The sequence below is a fragment of the Acanthaster planci genome, linkage group LG17, assembly GCF_054643075.1.
Source record: "Acanthaster planci isolate LZ-2023a linkage group LG17, COTS_SCS, whole genome shotgun sequence".
Lineage (NCBI taxonomy): Eukaryota > Metazoa > Echinodermata > Asteroidea > Valvatida > Acanthasteridae > Acanthaster > Acanthaster planci.
Window position 1 is genome coordinate 13,612,698 of NC_141793.1, and position 25,442 is coordinate 13,638,139.

Sequence of the window (25,442 nt, forward strand, 5' to 3'; positions counted from 1 at the left end):
ACTCATGCATTGGACAACAAGGTTAGTCGCGTGCATCAATTTGCTTTCTATATAATGTACATGTACTGCATGCGCGCACTGCACTGTATTACAGTATTAGCCTTCAGTCAAGGCTCACCTGGACACATGGCGCACACATGAGGAAGACAGGCTGTGCAGAGCGAGTGGCAAAGCTTGTGTGCGTCCTGAATACACGCGTGGAGCTAGTCGCCACGCGCGCGACTATGCACTACTGATGACTCACGCCATGTGTAGGCCGTCTCTGAAACCGGCTTCTAGAGTTTCGGCTAGGTCTATTTTCTTGGCGTCTCCACGTTGAGCGAAGACCTAGACCTAGGCCTAAACAACAGATCTGAATGCAGCATAAATGGATCGGTAACGCATGCTGTACTGCCGCGCTTTAAATTTTCCGTTCTGTCATGGACAGGTGCTGTAGAATGTACATGTAGTACATGGGCCATGCACTCAAACTTTTTCCCAAATGTTTTCATTGACATTTTGTATAAACGTTAACTTGAAAACATCATTTTCACGACACAGTTGAAACAAATCGTGATGTGATTTAGTTTTGTGATTTTTTAAAAAGAATTATAACGAGCCTCGAGGGATCCATACATTTCATGCATTAACTTACATTTGGTTTTGATGATGTCACCATGAATATTTTATTAAAATTATGATGTCACGATATGATTATGCATTATAATGGACGTGGGTTTCAATCGGACAAAACAATCTCACTCGTTGGGATTTCTGAAACTTGGCAGGTCTGCTGTACATGTACTGTACTTACATGGATGGTACCTGTAGCTCTGTTAATAATTCGTGGGAAATTTTTTCCCCTTCTGCTGTATGTACATGTACCAGTATCTATAGGCCTACATGTACAGTATGTCCATGTAAGTACGTACACATGTACAGTGTACATGGCGTCATGGCATGGTGATTCACAGCAGTGTTGTATATCTTAATCACCAACAGTGCCATGCCACTACTGCATGTGTATTTATATAATTTTCAGAAGGAAAAAAAAAATATCTGTCAGACAGTCCCTCATCAAGTGCACTAGAGCTGACATTACGGCAATGTTATTTTCCAAGTGCTGTCACTCTTGATGTCACTCCATAGATGTTTCTTCAGTGAAACAATCACAGTTATTTAAGTTGAATGAAGCATATTCTTGCTAAAGTGTACATACATGCACATGTATTCACCTGTACATGATAATGAATGTTTTCAGCAAGTACATGTATTTTAGCAGTTCATGTCAAAAGATTTAATCAAGTGATAAAAAAATCATAGAGACAGATACATGCTGTACAGTTTAGTACTTATGTCAGTAGACTGTCATTGCAGATTTAAAAGAAGTTAAAAAAAAAACTTCCAGTATGAAGACGATGACGACGATGAACCGTACATCTTTAAATGTGTTCTTGGCATATGGTAGCACAGGGATAATGAAGATTTACATGTACATGTTCAGTGCATACACGTACATGTACGTGCAGTTTGAAGTACATGTGTACAGTGTAGCTTCAAAATTTGCAGTTTGACTGAGTGAGGTCTCTCATGACTCAGATTCTGTCTGGCCCCGTCATTGTCGAGGCCACGGCATTTTACCACAGGCAAATAAAATTATCTGTGCATAATGGGAAAAGGAGGGAAGCTCTGGTCACCATTGAAATTTCACATGTACAGTGATGATGTCATGTAGTTGAAAATGCTCTAAGTCTTGTGGTTTGTGAATGATTTTAAATACAGAAATTATGCATTTAAGAAATTTTTTGCATTCTGTACACTATGACAAATTTATTTTCAGACAATTTCTATTTGTATACATGTGCGCAGTAGGATTTTTAAAGAACATGTATATACAGAGGACTTGCACTGCAGGCACATCGCATTAAATAAATCACCACATTTTAACCACTTTTCAAAATTTGTAGTGGCAGGAGATATGTTTTCTGTCATTTAAAATGCACAGACTGTTGTGACGTAAAGCAGGACCTTTGCTTGTCATCCTGGTCATGTGTGAGGTTACATGAACATGCACATTTGTATTGTGGGCTGGCACATGTACATGTATGCTGATGTTCTTAAATAAGGTGGGGGTAATTCTCAGAAAGCAAAGGAATCTGTTGAGACACATCTTCATAAAATGAGAGTGGGGAAACAAGTTTTTGGTTTAATTTGCTGCCTACTCATTGGGTATGTCTTGTGATTTATTTTTGGGTCGCATGGAATTGTCCAAAGTTAATGACTTTTTACAGGTACTTGGTACATTTGTTCAGATTATAGACACTTAAATTGCTTGTGTCATCACTTTGGTATTTTCATGTTAGTTCAGAAGATTTTGCAATTTTGTTCCATGCTTTTCTTCTGCAGATGTTCTGGAGGGCTACAATGGAACTATATTTGCATATGGACAGACATCTAGTGGGAAGACATTTACGATGGAGGTAACAATAATAACTCAGTGGTTTACTGCACAAGTTTATTATAGAAGATACATGTGGATGAAACATACTTGATGATGGGAGACAGAAAATAAACAGTGTTGGAAATGTTTCTCATATAAAATTGCACGTTTGTCGTCAACCAAGTACATGTATGATGTATAGCATTCATGTCATATACCGTGCTTGTTTTCTACAAGCTATCTGACACCTTGCTGTACATCATTCAAGATACATGTACAGAGGAGATACTCGTGTTCATAGACAAGAAAAATCATGGCAAACCTGTAAATTTTTACTTGGGGCTGGCTTGAAATTATAATTAGTAAGCATGGTGATAAGTACAGGGCTGGAATACATGTACATGTACATTCTGACATGATAATTAATTAGAAAAGCACAATGGAGCAGAGCGGCAGACTCGGCCATGGTTGGCTTCACTGAGCTAATAACATCTTCATGCACTGTGATGGTCATGGCCGTGCATGCGATGTGTGGCATCATACATGTACAGTAGTTTTGGGGATTTTTTCTCAAAGGACAACAGACTTAGGACATTTAGCGGTAGCCCATGACAAGCTTTATTTGTATTTGTAAGTATCATGATTTTCAAAAGAAAGATATATCACAGACAAATCACATTTTGTGTTTGTTTTTGTTTTCTTGTGTCATGGACTGTATGTCAGACATCAGTTGACATACATGTACATAGGGGTATACACACATCTATGTAAAATGAGTAGAAAAAACACTGCTACATTTAATTTCAACAGGGTGTCCTCAATGATGAAACATACATGGGCATCATACCTCGTATTGTCCAAGATATCTTCAATCATATCTACCAAATGGATGAAAGCCTGGAGTTCCATATCAAGGTACACATGTTGATACAAAATTACAAATGTTTTACATTCATGAGAACTACAGCTTGGCTGAATGTGAAGAAAGATTTGTGTTAACTCTACTACGTACAAGCGTCTCCACAGTGAGGGACTTCTTGTTGTGTTTATTGATTTATTTATATCTGATCATCCAACATAGCATTGAGCACCAATTACGTGATTATAATGAAGAAATATTCAGTTTTAGTGGGGGAGGAAAATCCTGGATAAGTGTTTCTGGGAAAACCCATGGAATCAGGTAGGGACTGAAAACCCAATCCACATGTGAACTGAGCCGGATTTTAACCCAGGCCCCCAGAGGTAGAAAGTGAGGAAAGAAACACCACGCCAACCTGAAGATTTTGTTCACAAGTTGTTTCTTTAAAAAAGAGATTATTTTGCAGTGTTTGTCTTTTTTGGCCGCAGGTTTCCTATTTTGAGATCTACATGGATCGTATCCGGGATTTACTGGACGGTTTGTATAATTCCTGTCCCCTTCCTCAGTCATACTTGCCTGCATACAAATTGTTAACAAGACATTCCACATGTGAATCATCACAAGGGATGGTTGTATTGTATTCTTAGATGCAATAATTCAGTATGCTCTCTGGTTTTGTACTGAATACATTTAAAAAATAGGTGTTCCAAATGTTTACGTCTATGTACATGTAAGTGTCATAGTTGTACCAAATGTTGCATGCATGTACTGTAGACTTAACTAATTTGAATTTGATCTCTGTATAGTTTCCAAGACCAATCTTTCTGTCCATGAGGATAAGAATAGGGATGGTTGTATTGTATTCTTAGATGCAATAATTCAGTATGCTCTCTGGTTTTGTACTGAATACATTTAAAAAATAGGTGTTCCAAATGTTTACGTCTATGTACATGTAAGTGTCATAGTTGTACCAAATGTTGCATGCATGTACTGTAGACTTAACTAATTTGAATTTGATCTCTGTATAGTTTCCAAGACCAATCTTTCTGTCCATGAGGATAAGAATAGGGTCCCTTATGTGAAGGGTGCCTCAGAGCGGTTTGTCTCCAGCCCTGAAGAAGTGATGGAGGTCATTGATGAAGGCAAATCTAACAGACATATAGCCGTTACAAGTAAGTCTTCAAGAGTAACTTACAGGTACATCTGTTAGTCATTTTGGATCCAATATGGTGTTACACACAATTTCCTGACAAATTTGGGAACTTTTTGTTGTTCTACAGATATGAATGAGCACAGTTCACGTAGCCACAGTATCTTCCTGATCCAAGTGAAACAGGAGAATGTGGAGACACAGAAGAAACTTAGCGGCAAGCTGTACTTGGTTGATTTAGCTGGTAGTGAAAAGGTGATACATTCCTGTATTTCAAAATTTCCTGTTATAACTTAAAGACCATTGAGTCATATCCACTTAGTTCACAATATCCCACTTTCTGTAATATTGTAGGTCAGCAAAACTGGAGCGGAGGGAACAGTGTTGGATGAGGCTAAGAATATCAACAAGTCATTATCAGCACTTGGTAATGTCATTTCAGCCCTGGCAGATGGAACGGTAAGGATTTGTCATAGAAGAATACATGTCTGTTCCCTCAAATTATTTGGGCAATAGACTATTTCACAGTGTGTTGGTTTTTACATGAACAACACTGAAATGTGTTCTGAAGTTTTTTTATTGGGCCCAAGTATTAAATGATTGTAACACTTCACAGGGTATACATACCATGTTAATTGAACAATATTATTGAAGCTGTGATACTACTAAATTGTGCTAACAAGTTGTTATGGTTTGTATATATGGTTTGTAATGCTTCAACTGAAAATTTTGCCGACACTGTCTCTTAATGTTATATTTAGATTTGATAGCTGGGTCACATTATGGGTACATTTCACTTCAGAAGATAATTTGATTGTGCTGTGTTTTTTTGACAGAAAACCCACATCCCATATCGAGATAGCAAGATGACCAGAATTCTGCAAGAATCTTTGGGAGGTAATTCCAGGACTACCATTGTCATCTGTTGCTCACCTTCCTCCTTCAATGAAGCAGAAACCAAGTCCACGTTGATGTTTGGTCAAAGGTACATATATCATCTATGTCCTCCATGTGCAGATACTTTAGTCTTAAGGTTTAAAAAGGTCTCTGTATATGACCATGTCGTTCTTCTTGCTATTGCAGAGCAAAGACAGTCAAGAACACAGTAACAGTGAACATAGAACTAACAGCAGAAGAGTGGCGGTCTAGATATGAGAAGGAGAAAGAAAAAGTGTTGAAACTCAGAGCACAGTTGCAGGCAGCAGATGCAGAACTGCGCAGATGGCGTGCCGGTAATGTGGTCAAAGAATTATTTGGGGGCATTTGCATGAAGTAATGAATGACACTATGCATTTGGTTAATTTTCTATCCTCACACGATGAAATAACAATACCATATGGAGTGGAATCATCCCTCTGGTTAACTCCCTGAAAATGGAACAATTGAATTATTGTTGCAGCATGTTTAGCACCAAGAGCTATTTGAAACTCACAAACCCCTTAATAAATGTCTGTTTTATTTACTGATCAAGTATCTTGATCAAGCTGTATTATTCTAGTGACAGAGCTAGAACTCACAGTTGGTGGTTGTACACCATCAAACTGCTAAAACTTGGAGATCTGGGAATTGTGTGAACCATGATTCAAGTCATGCATTTTATGATTTTTGAATCACGCTTGAATTTCTGAGAGGTGATGATTGTTTCATCCTTTTAACAAAGAAAATTATAATTTTTTTTCTAGGAGAGTCTGTTCCAGAGAATGAGCAGAACATCAAGGATGTGAGTATTTTGAAGGAGGTTGCTCCACCCACCCAGACAGTGACTGTGTCTGTCTCAGAAGAAGAACGAAACAAATGGGAAGAAGAGAGGGCCAAGCTTTATGAACAACTGGATGAAAAGGTATGCCATGTGTAAACTTGCTGTAATAGCAGTTGTCATAAAGGTCTTATGTCAGTATGTATGATTAGTTTCTGTGTTCCCGTCATTAAGAAAGTGGAGCATCTCCAAGAAAAAATCACAGCGAGTTTGATTTTTATTATCTTACAGGACAGTGAGATTGACAGCCAGTCTCGCCTGACAGAGAAGCTCAAGGAACAGATGCTGGACCAGGAGGAATTACTGTCCTCCATCCGTCGTGAATGTGAATACTTACAATCTCAGATGACACGGCTGGATACAGAGAATATTGCTGCTAAAGAGGAGGCTAAGGAAGTTCTTCAAGCGCTGGAAGAGATGGCTGTTAATTATGATGAGAAATCTAAGGAATTAGAAGATAAAGCTCGTGCAAATGAGTCTCTGACAGAGGAACTTGGCGAGAAGCTGGTGAGTGCTAGATTTGAGTCTATTCAGTGTGGAATATTTGTTCAAAAGATTGGCCAGGATGCTGGAATGCCTTGCATACAGTGTGGTCATTTATCACATTGTTAATTATTCTTGCTGTGTATTTTTATAACAGAATTCTCTGAATGCCATCACAACCCAGTTGGAAAAAGTGCAGGAAATGGAACAACAGCAACGCAGACGAACAACAGAGATGATGACCAGCCTGCTGAAAGATCTGGGAGAGATTGGAAGTGTGTTGGGTGGCAATGTAGCTGATATGAAGGTACATGTACAACATGAACCAAGGGAGCACGGAGATGTAAACATTTCCCTCTTCTTCCCTGTTATTTACTTCACCCTTATCTCTGTCTTTGGTGCATCTTGACACGAGTGTTCTTGAATGAACAAATTGGATATTATATTAAATGATAATTGTTCTTGTTGAATTTTTATACCTCAGCTGAACATGGAAAACACAGAGAAAGTTGATGAAGAGTTTACCATGGCTAGGCTGTATGTCAGCAAAATGAAGACAGAAGTGAAGACTCTCCATCAACGTTGCAAGAACCTAGAGACAACATCTGTCAGTGCAACAAAGAAGTTAGAGGAAGATGAGAAAGAACTGGATTCCTGCAGGATGCTCATTGCTCAGGTGAGTGTCTATAGTAGGTGTGCCAGATACTCCTTGCTCAGTTGAGTGTCTGTAGAAGGTGTGCCATATACTTCTTGCTCAGGTGAGTGTCTGTAGTAGGTGTGCCAGATACTCATTGCTCAGGTGAGTGTCTGTAGTAGGTGTGCCAGATACTCATTGCTCAGGTGAGTGTCTATAGTAGGTGTGCCAGATACTCATTGCTCAGTTGAGAGTCTGTAGTAGTTGTGCCAGATACTCCTTGCTCAGTTGAGTGTCTGTAGTAGGTGTGCCAGATACTCCTTGCTCAGTTGAGTGTCTGTAGTAGGTGTGCCAGATACTCATTGCTCAGGTGAGTGTCTGTAGTAGGTGTGCCAGATACTCATTGCTCAGGTGAGTGTCTGTAGTAGGTGTGCCAGATACTCATTGCTCAGGTGAGTGTCTGTAGTAGGTGTGCCAGATACTCATTGCTCAGGTGAGTGTCTGTAGTAGGTGTGCCAGATACTCATTGCTCAGGTGAGTGTCTGTAGTAGGTGTGCCAGATACTCATTGCTCAGTTGAGTGTCTGTAGTAGGTGTGCCAGATACTCGTTGCTCAGGCAGATGTCTGAATTATCAAGAATATTAAAAAATTCCAAATTAATGTGGATTGTATTTCTTTCACAGCAAGAAGCCAAGATTAAAACAGTCCATGAAAATCTACGTGAGGTGGAGTTGAAGAAACAGAGTCTGGAGGACAAGCTGGACATTTTGAATGAACAGCTTGAGCAAGTCACAGCTGAAGGTGAGTCTGATGCCATACACATCTTGCCAACACAGGAGACGGTGCTGTGGCTCCTTTCTCGCCTTCGACCTTTGGATGAATGTAGTTCACAACACACTCCATGTGTTGGTTGTTGGTCTTTGTAACCACCTTGTTCACGTCTTGCTTTTCAGCTGAACAAAAGCGTGCAATAGAAGGCAAAGCTTTAGAGGACAAGGCAAGAGAGACTGAGGAATCTGCCAAGGAATTGCAGGTACTTTCTGATTTTATTTTTGATGCTTTTTACCAAAGAGTTGTTGCCAGGTTTTAATCTGCATTGTTCTTTTGTACTTCCTTCCCAGTGTGGTGTTATATTTCCTGGTGATTGTACCACACGTCATGTAGACAAATTTGACAAACGCATTTAGAAGTTGTACGGGTACATTAGTGACACCACACTCAAAAGGAGGTTGTACCCATGAGTTACTTACTTCTCCAACTAGAAAGGAGTTTTTCTTTACTGAAAGCACGCACTATTCCAGCTTACGAATGTATAAAACATGTAGTGGTGTATTGGTGTACATCGCAAGTCCCTGTAAGTCTATCACAAGTCATTCAGTCTTAAGGCAATTCACAAGCTATTCAAATGAGCTATGACAGAAGCATTCCTTTGTCATTGTTCACCCCGTTACTTATGACTGGCCTTGTCAAGGGACGTGTGACTGGACTGGTGAAAGGACTTGTGATGAACTCAAATACAACACTGACAACATGGATGCGAGTGTGGTGCTACTGGAGGAATGGTGTCTCCTAGGATGAGCTAATAGTCACGGGATCTGTAATGATTTCCATGTGTATATTTCCAGGCTAAAATGGAAGCTCAGATGGAAAAGCATAGGGAAGCTCACCATCAGCTGCTGACTAGCCTCAGGACCGAGATCTCTGAGAAAGAACATCTTATTGAAGAACTTAAGGAGTAAGTAGCCTCACGATTTGTCACATGCTGTTGCCGCTCAATTTGGATAGGTAAACAAAATGGTACCATAACCACTGTTTGAACTAAACAGTGGCAATTTGTCCATGAACATGATGAACACTGTTGTCGCTCTGTGAACCAAATTAAGTGTCCATTAACATTATGACCAATCTGTGATCCTTATGATTACCTTCTTAATTAAACACTTACTGTATCTCTGATCTCTTTGATTACAGTGTCAACCAAACTCTGACCCTGCAGCAGGAGAAACTTCAGTTGGACTATGAGAAACTCAAACAAGAAGAAGCAGAGAAGTCGCGTAAACTTCATGAGCTAAGGTCAGAACTGACAAACTGTTGACAAGTGTTTTAATGAATAACTCAACGGCAGAGTAGGCAGTTAATGGTTGATTTGGAGGAATTGGTCCTACACTCTTCAGTCTCTTACATTATCCATGTCTGTTGTAAATACTTTTGAGCAGAATTTGTGAGCTTGTACAATCCATGAGCTTATCAAGCTATATCAATGCCAGTTGAAGATTTTAGTTCAAGGCATAAAGGCATAAGTTAGGCAGAATTGTGCTGTTATTGTCACATTGTTCTTTTGCATTTTCTTAAACTTTTCAAACAGCCAACAAGCTGACAGGAGGGAACAAGCTAAGCAGGATCTCAAAGGACTTGAAGAGACAGTGGTATGTCTTTTTTTTTCTTTCAGTTCTTCATTTTGAATGAGTATGATATAAACATAGTGGTATGATAAGCTATATTTTACCTTAAATAAAGTTAATTAAACTGTAAAGTTGCATAAGCCTCATAGAAGTAATTTGAAAGAAGGAAGAATTGGTAAAACAAAATCAGTTAAAATCTAATGAAACAAAAAAGCCAGATTTTGACCTTTTCCGTCTGGTCCCGATCATTTCCTTTAAGGCCAAAGAGTTGCAGACACTTCACAACCTGCGTAAGCTGTTTGTGCAGGATCTGCAGAATAGAGTCAAGAAGGCGCTGGAAGGCAGTGATAGAGATGATGATGCAGGTGGAAGCCAAGCACAGAAACAGAAAATCTCTTTCCTAGAGAATAACTTGGAACAATTGACCAAGGTTCACAAGCAGGTAGGTGGAGGAACAGCCATTTTGAAAGGGTTTCCACAACTTAACATACGTGAAATGAAATAACCTGGAACAATTGATCATGGTTCACAAGCAGGTAAGTGGAGTAACAGCTGTTTTCAAAAGGGTGTCTGCTAATGAGTGCTTGAATGAATACTGTTGGTCACGCAAAGGTATGCCTCAATTTGCAGCCTAAAAACACCATTTCTGGTATTTTTCATGTAATGAATTTAAGTATGAAATGTTTTTAATTGTACACGTGAAGCTATGTGGAAGAGTCCTTGTAATGCTAATCAGTTGAATTCCCTTTTTGTTAAAAGCTGGTGCGTGACAATGCTGATCTACGCTGTGAGCTACCCAAATTGGAGAAACGTCTGCGTGCAACATCAGAACGAGTCAAGTCTCTTGAAGCTGCTCTCAAAGAAACAAAAGAGGGTGCCATGCGTGACCGCAAAAGGTATGCTGCGTGTTGTTTGGGTATTGTTCGAATGTAATGGTGTGTTTGTAGTGATGTAATTCATTATTTCAAGAAATTAATATATGAACATCTTGGCACTGCTTGTTTTTGGATTCCTGCAAGCCCATCTGCAGCCACATGAAAAGTCAACCATCTAACCAAAGCTTTTTATCTTGTCCTGCTTGCTAGAACTGTTGGTATGTGGAGTCTCAGTGTATGTTAGGAGGTAGACAAAGCTGTGTTGTCATACTTTAACCAATTAAAAGTTTGTGTTTGTTTGGGTCCAGGTACCAACAGGAGGTAGACAGAATTAAGGAAGCTGTTCGTCAGAGGAACATTGCTAGGAGAGGGAATGCTCCGCAGATTGGTGAATTGATTTACCAGTAATCATTCAGTTGGAAGTGCAAGACAAAATGAAAGAAATATTAGGGAAACTGTAACATAAACATTTGGCATTTTATTTATTTAACCACTTCATGCCGGGGCATTTTTCAATGTTGATGATGCTGGGCCGGCATGACTATCATTTTTTTCATTTTCAAAATCCTTCAAAATTCCTAATTTCATCTAACGGTCGTTTATACCCGCACTAAGTAATCTTTAGGCACTACTCTAAGTTAACAGGTGACCTTCAATGACACCTGAGTATTTCAGCCAGGCCAGCAGCCTTGTAAACAGAGCCCAGATTGTGCGGTGTTGTATAACTGTCTTTTGTTCACGAACCTGGCTTAGTGCACTGCTGACCTCTTTTCAATAGGGGCCAGATCAGCGTGCAGCGGTGCTTTGTGGCTCATCGCTGCGGTGGTGGAGCACTTTTGTCCCCAGTGGTAATCCGCTCGCTCTCAATGCCCAAACCCTGGTATACGGTTTCAAAAGAAGGCTGGATTATCTCCATTATTGAGAGTGAAAAATGTCGGTAATGCCCAGCAGCCTGGTCTTTTGTTCGGAGTACGGTCTTTTGTTACAGGGCCCTGTTTCCTTTGTCCGAGTTCGGAGACCCCGGCCACCCATATAAACCATTCGTCTCCGATCCCGGAGTCCCCGGCTGGAAGTGGTTAATAGGATTATTTTACAGACTGACCTTTCATGTCCAAGCTTAATCTTTTTTTGTGAATGCAGCAATGACTTTATTTCCTGACTAACCTTTCTTTGAATGTGTTCCACAGCTAAGGCTATCCGTGCTGGTCACCCGCCTCTCTCCCCTGGCTATGCTGGTATCAGAGGTGGGGGTCATGTAGTTGGCATCCGTGGAGGTGGGGGACAAGGTCCTATCATTAGACCCAGCCCTCAGCAGAGTCCAGACAGTAATGTCAGCCCCAACCAGCAGTTCGGGCAAATCAGTGTGGACAAATCGTAAGTGGGTAGTAAGTTGTAGTGATGGAGTATATGGAGACATTGCCAGGTTCAAATATTTTTGGAAGATGTAGCTGGGAAGTGCATGATCATGTCTTTGTAATGTTAAAGTTAACCTGTTGATGTGTATGAGGTATGCTTTGGAGTTGATCAAACAGATGGGAAAAGAGTATCTATTCTCATCATCTCTTGCCACTGAGTTGGAAATAGAGAAAAAACAAATGCGTTTAAAGACGATAGCTCGGTTAACTGCAGTTTGGTTCAGTCTGGTTGCTTTTGGGTTTGGTTGCCGATATTGTGTTGATAACTTGTTTAACAAACACTTGAACACAGTGTGCTTGCTATTTTCATTTGTTGCTTCTTTTTTTTAATGCACAATGTGTAGCATATTTTGTAAAATTAACCCTAGCTTTCCCAAATCCTCCAAATTCATCCTGGCACGAGTGGAACATTTTGAAGGAGTGAGGCAATGTGGCAAAAAATGTGGCCGATTTGTAAGGGTGTATTGTAAAGTCCAGAGCTTTCTGTGTTGTGGAAAGCGGGAAAAAGGCGATTCTCATTAAAAAAATAAATAATTAAAACAATAATTTTGATCGTTCCGGCACAATTAATCAAATAAGTATGAACCCAAATTAGGAATGACAGCTCATTTTCACTGTTTAACTCACTTTGAAAGTAACAGGTAGCGTTTCCCCTCCTGGTTTTCCTTTACGATATCGCAGAGATCGGTATTGATTTCCTCCGGCTCTGCTCCGTGGAGATCACACTGGTCCCCGTTCCCTACATAGTGCCCCCCGTTCCCTACATAGGGCCCAGACGTCTCACGGCTTATGAATAAATCTAACAGGACGGGGACCAGTCCAAGATCACTGTGGCATGGTGCGTGTAGGCCCTACAGTGTACACGTATCATTATGCCAAAGAAAGCTGTAGATGTATGGTAAAAGTAGGCCTTCAGTACATATATGCAGTACATCTATGTGACCAAAGGGTTATCTGATAACCCTTTGGTCATATAATTTTATATTAAAATTTAGAAAGCAGAAGCAAGCAGAATTTGACTTTCAGAATGCAGAAAATTCTGCACTTTAGTGTATTGTGTCAAGGTCTTGGGCAAAACCTTGTGATGTCCACACTCAGCCATGCATAAAGTTTGGTCCAATTTGAACGTCAAAGCATCCGCACTGCTCCTGGATGTCATTCATAATGCCTCAACATTTTGACAGGAATTACAGGAAGATGTGGATGGATAGGAAGATGTGGATGGATTAAAACACTGGTCACAGATCCAAGGAACACATTTAAGAACTAATGAAGGGTTTTGGAAGATTAAAGCTGTGTATTTTGCATGATTATAATGATGTTTGCACTGATCAAGTTGCTGCATTTACATTTATCTGGAATGAAAATATTGCAGACAATGGTAACCTGCAGCTTTTGTTTGAAGTAAAAACCATCCTGCCTGCTGTATGTTCTGCAGTGCATTACATCTGGATGTTCCAACATGCAGGTTGTGCTTAACTACATGATTGCCATCTTGGAAGAGCCTCAATATTCTGCTTATAGATCAACACAGTTTCATTCTCTAATTTGAAGGATTTGAGACGGAGATTTCCTAAATTTGTATGGGCTAACAACCACTATAATGTGGATCATTGGACAGTTATCAAATCAAAAGTTTCAGTGCAGGCCTTGGATTCATCATTTTCAATTGTCATGAACTTTTAGTTGTTCATTGATTGATGAAATGTAAATGAAAGCTGACGTCAAAACCTAAATTTATTTGAGATGCTTTGAAATTTATAACAAAGTAAGAGATAAACCTCAGCCAAGCTTTTCAAAATATTGTCTGAAGAGATTGAAAAGGTGTATTATCACATTGCATGCAACAGAAGTCTTAGATACATGCAGTTAGTGCCACGATGAAAATGTACTAATATAGATGATGGTGTTGGTCAGTTCTCTGTAAGTTCAGAGATGAAGGTTTCATGGGAATACACATCAAGATGGCACTTGAGTAAAAGCATTTCAAAACCCTTTTGTTTGCATGCTGCATGTTTTGTCCAATGTGCTTTTTATGTTTATTAACCACACCCACAGTAAATCAGAGGTCTTCACCTACCCCAGCCCGTCAAATACGGGTGAAAAACCAGTCAGAAGAAAACACCATGGGCATCGAAGCCGCGCCCACTCTCATGACAGTCCTAATGCCCCCCATCAACAGCAATCCCAGCATGCTTCTTCACCTAATGTATCCCAAGATGCAACTGAGGGGGCAGCAGGGGCACAGTCTGATCCATTGTTAACGTTTGTATTTTTTGTTCTTTGGTTTGTTGGTTGTCATATGAGTCATTCTGTTTTGTTCTGTTTTATGTGTATGCATGGAAAAAATATATAGCAGTTTGTACCTTGCTGTCTGAGACAAATGTAATTTGGGTGTTTGTGCTGAAAACACTAACAGAAGAAAGAAATGTTGACATTTGATATACATAACCGCTAGAGTTAACCCTAACAGCCAAGCACGTCATTTGGCTTACAGCACTCAGTACTATCGAATACTAAATAGCTAGAAATCTGAGCCTGAAGGACCTAGCCCTACAAATTGTTACTCCTACAGAGAACAATGAAGTCATGCATTCACAGTGCCACAGAACTGTATGGTACATTGTCTTATCTATGAGATTTTATGGCTTCGGAAAACAATAAGGTCATGTCCCCTTTAGGGTTAAATGAATGGTAACTGAAGGAGGAGTAGTGGGTACATAGGGTTAAATGAATGGTAACTGAACGAGGAGCAGTGGGTACATAGGGTTAAATGAATGGTAACTGAACGAGGAGCAGTGGATACATAGGGTTAAATGAATGGTAACTGAACGAGGAGCAGTGGATACATAGGGTTAAATGAATGGTAACTGAAGGAGTAGCAGTGGGTACATAGGGTTAAATGAATGGTAACTGAACGAGGAGCAGTGGATACATAGGGTTAAATGAATGGTAACTGAAGGAGTAGCAGTGGGTACATAGGGTTAAATGAATGGTAACTGAAGGAGTAGCAGTGGGTACATAGGGTTAAATGAATGGTAACTGAAGGAGGAGCAGTGGGTACATAGGGTTAAATGAATGGTAACTGAACGAGGAGCAGTGGATACATAGGGTTAAATGAATGGTAACTGAAGGAGGAGCAGTGGGTACATAGGGTTAAATGAATGGTAACTGAACGAGGAGCAGTGGGTACATCCATGAGTTGTAAATCTGGTATAAACTTGTAGCTGTTCTCTCTACTTTGGTTGTGCGTTGTATATTATATAAAACCTTAGTATTGTAACAAATGAATACTTCATTTGTCAACTGTAGCAATAGTATAAAGTTTACGGGACCCATGGATCATTTGTTGGACTCGGTCTACTGATAGATTTGGAATTCCAACCTGAAGATATAAACCTAGCCATTGCCAATGAAGCAGTTAGCTGAACTTTAAATTCCCAGAGCGACAGTAGTGGAGACTTTTCCTGTCAAAGGAAACACAACTGACGCTTCTGCCATATCTATTTGTATTTGTACAGGTCGAGCAGTTACAGTAATCTCAACTCCAACCAAAATGATGTTGAGAACATGGAAAGGAAAGCTAAAAGGCTACCTAAACTTCCAGGAGGTAAGAACCAGGCTGGCAAAGAATCCAAAGTCATTTGCATGCAAACAGGTTCATTTTTATTGATAAACTTTTGGCAACATGAAAAGTTCAGTTACAGTTACATGTGGGTGTTGTTATACATTTAAATTTGTGTAAAAAATGAAACTTGATGGTTATGTTGCCTGATTTTGTGTAAACTGGTTGCAGTGGTGATATTCCACTCAAAAGTATTCTTCTTATGACATACTGGTGAAAGATTATGCTCTCATCAGCCACAAATAATTCCTCATTGTTGATTTATGTTCTGTTTCCAGCCAAACTTGGTGACTCCAAGTTAACAGATGCAGACATTGCAGCTATGAAGGCTAGAGGCCGGCAGAAGATGTCAACTAACAACACCAGTAAGGCTCCAATGACAGGTAGGTAGCAGTGGAATTGTCAAGTTTGCTATAGAGTCAGTTGAGGAGGTAAGAAGCATTACAACTCCCCAAACTTGGTCAGTTATAGCAATGTGTTTTAATCAGTTAAACAATTCTTTTCAATTAATCTGATTCACTTCCCTCCGCATCTCATGTGTTTCTTTAATCTTCTTTCCAGCTAGTGAACCAGCAAGCTAATGGAAGTGATGAATATCTCCATTTCACAAAACCATCTGAAAAATTTAGAAAAATTTGAGACAAAATGGCTATAAATGGGTCAAACCCAGCAGAGGTAGGAGTGATAAATGGAATCTTGATACAAACTCATGAAGTCTGCACCTGCAGTAAATTCTTAGATACATGTAGAAGTCTGTGTAAACTAAAATAAAGAAATAAGACAGTAATAGAAACATTTTCACTTGGCGGCCAATTTGGCCTTGCACCCAGACTTGATCAGACATAATCATATTGATATTGCATTGAGCCACCTGTCATGTCATGATAGCACTTACTGCTGTGGCTTCATAAATATTATTGTCATGCCAATGTCAATCTCTAGATTTCAACTTCCGTAAGGTACAAAATGGCCGCCTGGTGATTTGCCAACAGGGATTAGATGTTGCCTATTAAAAACCATGATTATGTAGAAAGTTTCTAAAAAATAACAAAATACAAACAGGCATTAATTGTACAAAACATCCTTGATACAGGAATTCCTCACTCAATCAATTACAGTTGTACATGCATAGAATGTGGCTTATTTGTAAGTAATTTGAGCATTGTTCTGGCAAGTAATGTGGGCAAATAGGACTATTAACCCAGATCAGTAGAAGCTACTATATGCAGTATGTAGGCGATTTGCAGAAAAGTGTTGGATGTGAGCAATCTTATTGTGAAAATTTTATGGGAAATATCCCCATGCGTGTAAAAAACATTGATCTCTGTATTTCCTCACTAGAGTTAACCTAATAAGTAATTTATCAAATAAGAACTTTTAAAACTTGTTGAAATGCTCCTTTTTCTATCCGTATTGTGGTCTTGTGAAGGTTGTACGGTAACTATATCTATCAAAGATGTGTTAGCTAGACATGAAGCTTGTGTAAGTACCATGCATGCATTTCAGAGTAATTCTTCTAAAAGAGGGTCCCTGTACATATACATGGAGTAAATGTATTTTTTTTTAATTTTCAGTTGTTTTTGGCTTTGCAAAGAAGAAATGGAATCCTAGGCAAAATGTTTTCCCATGTTCAAAGCTTTTCCTTGAAAACCTGAGTCACAGTCATCGATGGCAGGATTTGAGGTGAAATTTTGGGAAATCATTTTGTCTGCCCCCTAAAGCATCAACTCCGGTGTTATTTTAATAAGGAACCTATGTACATGTACATTTAAGGTCTTGTAGATTTCAGATACTTAGGCTGCCTCTGAATCTGTTGTCTAAAGCTGGGTCTAGGTCTTAACTCCATTGGAAATAAGCAGCGACGCACAGACAACAGACCTAGCCGTAGCTCTAGAAGCCTGTTTTGTACACGGCCTTAGATTCGGTCCTATGAAATGTACCAGAGCTTTCTTCATATTTAGCACCAAATCCATCAGATCTACAGTTGTTTTTGTTGTTGTTACAAAATCTTGAATATTTTCCAATTTTCTGACGTCCTTTAGTGACAGCTTCTGCTACATGTTGAGCTAGATATAGATACATGTATGATTCAACTAAATTGAAGCATAAGTAGCCGGACTAGTTAACAGAGATACAGACTTTGTATTGAATTTCAAACAGATTTTAATGTAATGAATAAAATAGAGAAAAGTTTTGTTGTGTAATGTAGCCTAGTTCAACTTTCCTTCTTTAAATGAAGATGATTTCTTTCAGCTGCAGGAAAGTTGTTGGTCGGTCAGATACGCACATCTTTATCTCAGTGTCAGAAGCGCACATAAATGTTATAGTTACTCATTTTACAATGGAAAAAGGAACACTTTTGACCGGCAGTTAATACACCAATGTGATGCAGGTGTAGGATGTTCATACCAATCTGGGTGTTTACTTCAATTGACTAAAATATCCATTTATTTCCAATTTTACATATTCTAAAAGATTCCGTTTTCTGAATCCCTATATCAGGTTGTCCAAGTACAGATTGCAAGAAGATTAAATTAGCATTCAAAACATTGCAAACTACACTTGTGACTCTTCCAACATGGCTTTATCTCCCTTCTTCCTACCAGTACCCAACTAACATTCTCCTCATTGTAATTTTTCACATCCTACGGCAACTTTGATATTCAGTTTTCATACTGAAAGCAGTGTTCCAGTGAAATGTTTCCTGTATTTGGGGAGACATGTCTTACCAGAGCCTGCTTTGAGTGTTTCATTTTGGTTTTTTTTCCAACTTTTGGCTTGTTTTTATGGCTTTGCTGCTTTGAGTTTACCACTACATGATTTGATAGTTTCCTTTGTTTTCCTCTTGCATTAAAGCTGTGGTGTTTCTATTAATCAGTATGCATTTTCATGTGTTTGAAATTTGATTACTTTGGAATGGAGCTGTTGAACTTTTCCTGCCTGTACTGTGGTTTCTTGCCTTTTTACTTGATGTGTCTGGCACCCAGCTTGCATGGTAGATAACTTGCTTGATGATGTAACAGTTGCTAGGGTTACTGTGGATTAGCAGTGCTCCAGTGAAATGCCTTCCAACTGGGTGAGGTATGTCGTACCAGAGCCTGCAACCTTCAGTAAAATGTAACCTAAAAGCATTGACCTCTCTTATATAAAGGACTTGCAAAGGCCGAAAGTGTTTGACTGTATTGTAGTGAGCTTTAAAAAGTTGATTTATAGCCACATGTGAAAGTTGGTAAATTATCTTGTAATCTGATGAAAGCTAAGATAACAGGGAGAAGTACTGGACAACCATATCTCAAAACATGATCAGTTTCTGATATATTTGCTTGTGAGACTCTAATGTGATTTGCTGATAGCAAGTAAACTGAAGAACACCTGTGCATCCTCGGATAAAATCATAATGGGACCTGTGTGCAAAACATAAGTATAGTAATCAAGTTACAGGGTTTTGTATTCCCTGTATAAATATAATGTTTATTTTGGCTGGGTAGTGGGCTGAACCAAAGTTTATTTTGGCTGGGTAGTGGGCTGAACCAAAATTCACAAGGAAATTCCTGTGAACCGTTTTGGGTAATTTGTTCCCACGTGTAATGACAGTTGGTTATTTTGATGAATGCATTAAAGAGCTGATCAAAATGGAAGCCTTGGGATAGCAAACAGGCTAAATGTCAGTTTTCCAGAAACCAACTTTTTCTCACTGTGTGCTCCTTACACTATTGTCTGTTGGATTTGAGACTGTTTTGGTGCTTTTGAAAACCAAAAAGGATTGGTTTTGTGTTTTTTTGCTTGTAAGTGTGCATGTCACACCATTCAAAACTTTAGATGACTTTGTGAATTCTAGCTTTAGCATCAATTATTAGATATACTCCCTGGAGCAATGTTTGAAGACAACAGATCGGATCTAGTTTGTAGTTTAAAGCGTAGTGTGAAGTAAAAAATTATACAACTTAGAAGTGGCTTCTAGTTTGACATTTTACTTGTCTAAGGTTTGTGATGTAGTAGACAGTTTACCCTTAACACAGAGTGGCTAATCTGGATAGAGGAGGACATGGCTCAGAGGAGACTAGATTTAATTTTCGGGTATTTAAATTGAACATTATACAAATGAATTATGTAAACAGTAACTTAACTGTTCATTCAGTGCACATTGTAATTTATTAGAATTATAGGGTGTCCCAACAAAACGTGTCTTGTGCCACATCTGGGCAAAGTAAGTTGTTTTTTTTTAAAGTACTTGTTCCTATGGACTTCATAATTGTCAAATTTAATCATCAGATCTGCTTTTGCAAATAGTGTGGCATATCTTTTGCCCGTTTAGACTGGTCCCAAATTTGCTATTTATTTTGGTTTGGTTTTTTGGTTTATTTATTTCCCATACTATACACAATTTAAATAATATCAGGTAATGAAAATAAATTAAATAGTATGGAGGGAGGTCAGACAAAAAGCCGAAGCTTGTACGGGGTCTGCCCCCTGCAAAGATAATACATGTAAATTTACAATTCTCGAGAGAAACAACTATCAAAATAAATAATACAGAATAATGTGTGAAGGTCTTCATTAGTTCAAGTTAGTAAATAGCTGTATACAACAACACAAAATCCTAATTACAGGTTTAAAAATACATAAATACAACTTTGGCATTGTTCAGAAGAAATCATACTCTCAATTGTCCGCCGCATTTAATAAAAGTTTCCTATAATGCCTTTTACAAGTTGCAGTTGTCGTCATTGGACAAAGAGATCTGATTTGGTTCCAGAGAAGGGGTCCCTGGTATCTAACAGTGGAAAGGTGAATAGATGTTCGGACTTTATCAAGATGAAGCTTATTTTGAAGACCTGGTGTTATTTAAAGTTGGAGAGGAAGAAGTTTAAAGGGTGTATATATCCAACTAAGTCTTTTACTGCATGGGAATATCCTCACAACCACACAAAACAATGTTAAATGTAACACACGATAAAAAATATCGATGGGGCATGAAATACAATTGAGACCAAATTGTCAGTTTTTTAATGTTTGGTTGGAACAATGCATTTGGAATAAACAAATCTGGAACACCCTGTATTTTTCTTAATTGCAATGGGAAATAAACTTGCTGAAAAATGATGTAAATAGCCATATAAAAGTGTGTTGTGTAATCCGAAAGGAAAATGAATTATATAATAGTGCAGTGGTTGCTTCTTTCCCAAAAGGCGCTGGTTGTGTCAAGTAGTTGGTGTATCTGTGCATTTAGATATTCTACATGTATTTAAAATTGGACAGATGGTCTACATGTACAAAAATGCATGAGTGTAGTATGTGTTGTACTAGGAAAACAAATCAGGTTTCCAAACAGTAACAAAAAAAGTGATAAAAAGTTCAGCTCAGCTCAACATTGTACAGCTTATTGGGTTAATATTAGAGGAAATTGTCTGCTTGAAACTGTTTGAAATGTAAAATGTCAGAGTTACATGTTTATGATCAGAGCTTTAAATACTGCTTGAGAGTAAAGAAAGATGGGGAAAATATTAAATATAATATTAGAATAAGGTACCAATTTGTCGACATTGTGCTGTCTAGCATGTAATGTGTGTGCATAAATGTATATTACCAAAATAATGCTAGTTAGCCACAGTTGATGTTAAAAGTAAGAAAAGAAACTGGATCAGTGTCAATTTTTCTTCTTTTTTTAAGTCTGGTGTACTTGCAATGACATGTACACAGAATTATGTACATGTACACGTATCAACAGATAGCCTCTGGGGATAAATAGTGAATTTTTTTGTTTTGTTTACATTTTTTCCTTTTTGACCACTGTTTTCCCAGTCATTGGATATTGCTCAGTGCTGATACATTATGTAACGATTACATAATCATGTTGCAGAGTACACCACTGAAAATGTGCATTGGCTTTTGGCCAAGTAGTGATGCAGCTGTATCAGTAGGACTGGGATAAGGATTATTGTTGTTGGGTACAAAAGATGATGTCGATAAAAACAATGAAGGCTTTCATAATTCTGGGTGGTGGCCATTTTGATGGACTTAATGTGAAGAATACCACAACAATTTTTATGATTTAGTAGATTATAAGTCAAATCTTTCCTCTATGCCCTCCCCTCCCCAAGTTCTATTCGCTAAATTCTGATTTGACAGGCATTGCTCAGTCTGGATGTAATCCCCATTTCTCTTACGTAGCCCTACCTTATAATGTACTTGCCTTTTGCCATTGAATGCTTCAAATAGTTGAACATATACATTATACATATACACTACACTTGCTCCTATTTGAATACTTAATTTGCCTTAGTTCCTTTGCCCTTGTTGAATGGTTGTCCATTCAGCAGCTTGATTAACTCATCAAATCATTCATGAGTGCAGGTATTTATTTATATTGTTAGTTTTCTGTTATAAAGGCACACATACATGACTGTAAATTATTAATGAAATGTTTGTTTTGTTGGTGTTAAATAAACACTTATTGTACTGTATAATACCATAAATTATTCTGAAGAAGTCATATTTCTTTCACTTGGTCCATGTAATAAAATGAATTCAACATCAAGATGAATTCAAAATTAAACCACATGAAATTCATTTTTGTGTAGGTAGAGTCAGATTAATAATTTTTCCCATCATTAATTTCAAGCCATTCCTAGCTGAAACCATCCTCTCTCCAAAACGTAGAAACATATCTGAGCCAATTTTATTACAGGATTTGTTTAAAAAATGATTAACAAACCATTGTTTGGACTTATCTGTAGGCATATTTAATATCTTGAAATTCTATACAAGTCCTCAGTTGAAAATTCACTTTGTATAACAAGAAGTTATACACACATCAGGAGTATGGTAAACACCGAGGGACATAGCACTGGCTGACTGACAAATGACTGGGAGTTTTCAGAAAAGGTAAGCAGACTATGTCAGGACATATACCTGTATACAGATGTAGTTGGCATGTACGTGACATGACCTGTCAAGTGATTTAACTGTCAGGTTATTTACTGTTTATTAAAATGTTCAGATATGAAATTTAAAAATCTTTTGAAGAGTCTATTCCAAGTTAATCTCAACAGAGGCTGTTTTTGATGAATTACATTCACATACAATCTGAATGCCCCAGAGGATTTGAACATTACCATGGCAACAGAAGGTAATCTGTTCAACCTGAGAATTTCTGTTTATCTGTAACAATTACAGTATAAAGGGAACATCACAGAAAAATAGCAGCTTAATATTTAGTCATGGCTTTGCATTGCTTTGTGCAAGAAGCTTTATAAAACTATAAATCAAGGCATTAAAATTATATCCAATGTAGGAATTCCCATGTTACATTTTCATCTGTGAGGGGAAATAAGCCTACAAGAAAGATTACAACTGTAATTTTCGGGACTACAGTACTTGCAGCGAGATACTGTAAATCTAAACTTGGTAATTAACTGTACACCACCTCTCCAGCTATCACTATCATCTAATTGACAATAATTTAACAATAAGAAATGGATCCCATCATCAATTGCATTCACTCAACATCTAAATACACTTGCCAGTTTCTTCATGAATACCGTATATAATCATTTCAACAACAGAAGAACCTTTTTCTCCAATTAGTTTTGAGGATGTGATCAGTCATTTTAAGGTGATGGCAGCAGGTCACAGGGCACGGGAGGAAGTGAAGTGGAGACCTCTTCCATCAGTTTTATTATGAGTGAGGTGGCAGGTGAGAGAATTCCGTCTGTCAAAGTCATCTGATTTGATTAATTAGGAAGTGACCCTTAATTTAACTGCACATTAATTTTCTGCAGGATCTTTTGTCAGTGGCCTCAGGCTACTTTTAGTAAGCTTGTTGTATTCTTCAAGGATGTCCAATTCTCGCTTGTACATCTATTGGATGAAAAAAGATTGGTCAGTACAAAGCAGACTCTTGTACATGTTGCAGTAGCCCCACACATAGGGTTGAGATTGCCTCTCTTTTGATATTTGTTTTTACACTGTCATCATCACAGCCCTACGTGTGGTGCTAGTGTTGATGCCAAGCAGCCAAGGCAGGTGTAGGAACTTAATTTGTAATGTCTGAATAGAAGAGACAAGGAGATAAACTTCCTTTCCTTATGACATTGAGACTTCCCTGCATTTACTACCTGATTCATTCAATCTTACCTGTTTGAGTCGATCACCAGTGTCATGTTTGTAGCCAATAAGATGGCAGAGTCCATGTGTCACTACCACCTGAGAAATGTAAAAAACATTAACCTTACAACATTAAATGTTCAGACACTGGCTGAGAAAAAATCCTTTATCAAATTGGAATTTTTTTGTTGCCTACGTGCTTGATTTCAGGCAAATCTGTTCAATATTTGTCAAATTTGTGCGTCAAATTTGAGGCGCCATTTGCTTTAAGTTTTATGATAATTTGCCTTTATATAATAGTGAGGTTCAGAACTGACTTCCAATTATGACATCTTTCCTAATCCATGTACGAGAAATTTATCAGACACTGTGAATCAACTCACAGGCAAAACAGTGTCAATATCTGTTCCATCTTTTTTACACTGTTCCTGTATAAAAGGCATCCCTAGAAAGATGTCACCCAGATCAGCAAGGTCGCTCCAGGGATCAGGCAATCGGCCAGGTGCAAGGCTCTGTGCATTCAAGTAAAGAAAAGAAACACCAATGAAGTATACACCAAATAAAAATAATCAAAACTTGGAATGAAATGTTGGATGGATTGTTCTGACAAAACTGAAATAATTCTAAGTCCCAAATGCCTGTGTTTTTCCAGACACTGAAAAGACTGATCAACATGGAGGTTATGTGCATCAGAACAGCACATTCTTCATTGCATGAGAATGAGATTTGTTGGCAATTATACTTGATTTACACCGCGTATGTGATCATACAAAATTTAGATCTTCTACATGTTCCATGAGTGGCATGACCCCTTGTTATTAATTCAGGTATTATTTTACTATATGTGTAGGCATGAGCAATTTAATAATGTTGGTATTGATTTGCTGAAATCTGATTCTTTATGAAACAGTGTCAAAGTATATTTGTACATTTAACTTTTGCTGGTTGAAGTGGTACATCATAACCATAGTTATGAGCATGCACATTATAGAACTACCTGATACAGTTGTATTTTGATAATGATACGTGTACATGTAGTATAACCAGTATGTAGGCCCTAGGATTAAATCACAGGCGTATTTACTTTGCATGGGCCATTGGCATGATTGGGGGTCTGACCACCATAGCCAAGGTTAACAGGTTACAGTGTAGGCCTAATTATTTCAAAAATCCTACTTCATGAGCAGGGAATGACAGAACGTCTGTTGCTTCATCCTTGCCTCGATAAATCTTGTTCATTTCACGTAGCTGGTTGTCCTCCATGCAGATAACAGCCAAGTCATAACGCTCTGCTCGAATAATTCGCCGCAACAAGTTGATGTCGGCCTTTAACTTAGGCAAGTCAAAGGATACCGTTTTCTGGAGGTTTCTGAGGAGAAGAGTCATACTTCACTCACAGACACTTAACTAAATACAAGTATAAACAACAGCAAATTGAGTCTTATGATGCGATTACGAAGATGATGAAATTGTGTTTACAATTTTCGAGCACAAAATGTTTGTCACTCAGACGTGGTCATATATCCTTATCATTGATCTTTGTGATGGATGGGGCCGGGGAGCATAGTCCATTATTACTGTAGGTACGAGTTGCTGAAAATGTATGCCTGTCAATTAAGTACACATAATTTTTAGGCTATTTCTACTTTTAAAATATTTATTAAGTAATTTTTATGTATACATGGAATAATAAGTATTAACTGTTTCTTAATAAATAT

The 25,442-nt window shown here is 38.3% G+C and overlaps 2 protein-coding genes across 3 annotated transcripts in view; one reads left to right on the forward strand and one right to left on the reverse strand.

Moving 5' to 3' along the window:
• Positions 1–17,826, forward strand: part of LOC110973399 (kinesin heavy chain-like) — a 29,753-nt gene extending 11,927 nt beyond the window's left edge. The window contains exons 3-27 of one of the 2 annotated variants that reach the window (XM_022224216.2): positions 2,386–2,459; positions 3,230–3,334; positions 3,767–3,815; positions 4,307–4,450; positions 4,559–4,683; positions 4,783–4,887; positions 5,265–5,413; positions 5,512–5,660; positions 6,111–6,268; positions 6,416–6,691; positions 6,825–6,974; positions 7,152–7,343; positions 7,985–8,102; positions 8,255–8,334; positions 8,927–9,036; positions 9,273–9,374; positions 9,667–9,727; positions 9,963–10,145; positions 10,463–10,599; positions 10,887–10,966; positions 11,766–11,952; positions 14,052–14,258; positions 15,515–15,603; positions 15,897–16,001; positions 16,180–17,826. In XM_022224216.2, coding sequence (XP_022079908.1) covers positions 2,386–2,459; positions 3,230–3,334; positions 3,767–3,815; positions 4,307–4,450; positions 4,559–4,683; positions 4,783–4,887; positions 5,265–5,413; positions 5,512–5,660; positions 6,111–6,268; positions 6,416–6,691; positions 6,825–6,974; positions 7,152–7,343; positions 7,985–8,102; positions 8,255–8,334; positions 8,927–9,036; positions 9,273–9,374; positions 9,667–9,727; positions 9,963–10,145; positions 10,463–10,599; positions 10,887–10,966; positions 11,766–11,952; positions 14,052–14,258; positions 15,515–15,603; positions 15,897–16,001; positions 16,180–16,199 — 3,155 coding nt within the window. In that variant the 3' untranslated portion in view covers positions 16,200–17,826. The remainder of the gene's footprint in view (positions 1–2,385; positions 2,460–3,229; positions 3,335–3,766; positions 3,816–4,306; positions 4,451–4,558; positions 4,684–4,782; positions 4,888–5,264; positions 5,414–5,511; positions 5,661–6,110; positions 6,269–6,415; positions 6,692–6,824; positions 6,975–7,151; positions 7,344–7,984; positions 8,103–8,254; positions 8,335–8,926; positions 9,037–9,272; positions 9,375–9,666; positions 9,728–9,962; positions 10,146–10,462; positions 10,600–10,886; positions 10,967–11,765; positions 11,953–14,051; positions 14,259–15,514; positions 15,604–15,896; positions 16,002–16,179) is intronic. The other variant, XM_022224217.2, reaches the window with a different exon arrangement.
• Positions 17,827–19,919: 2,093 nt separating this feature from the next.
• LOC110973402 (endoribonuclease YbeY-like) lies at positions 19,920–25,269 on the reverse strand. Its single transcript, XM_022224219.2, has 4 exons — positions 24,901–25,269; positions 24,108–24,236; positions 23,755–23,823; positions 19,920–23,478 (listed from the first exon to the last, which is right to left on the reverse strand). Exons 1-4 carry the CDS (start codon positions 25,108–25,110, stop codon positions 23,386–23,388), a joined length of 501 nt encoding a protein of 166 aa, XP_022079911.1. The 5' UTR covers positions 25,111–25,269; the 3' UTR covers positions 19,920–23,385.
• Positions 25,270–25,442: the final 173 nt, after the last annotated feature.

Bases quoted from the DNA above. Each gene is read 5' to 3' on its own strand.
- LOC110973402 (XM_022224219.2), bottom strand. From the start codon at position 25,110: ATGACTCTTCTCCTCAGAAACCTCCAGAAAACGGTATCCTTTGACTTG. The intron at 23,824-24,107 runs GTGAGTTGATTC...TACATTTCTCAG, and splicing joins ATATTGACACTGTTTTGCCT to GTGGTAGTGACACATGGACT. The intron at 23,479-23,754 runs GTAAGATTGAAT...TTCATCCAATAG, and splicing joins CTGGTGATCGACTCAAACAG to ATGTACAAGCGAGAATTGGA.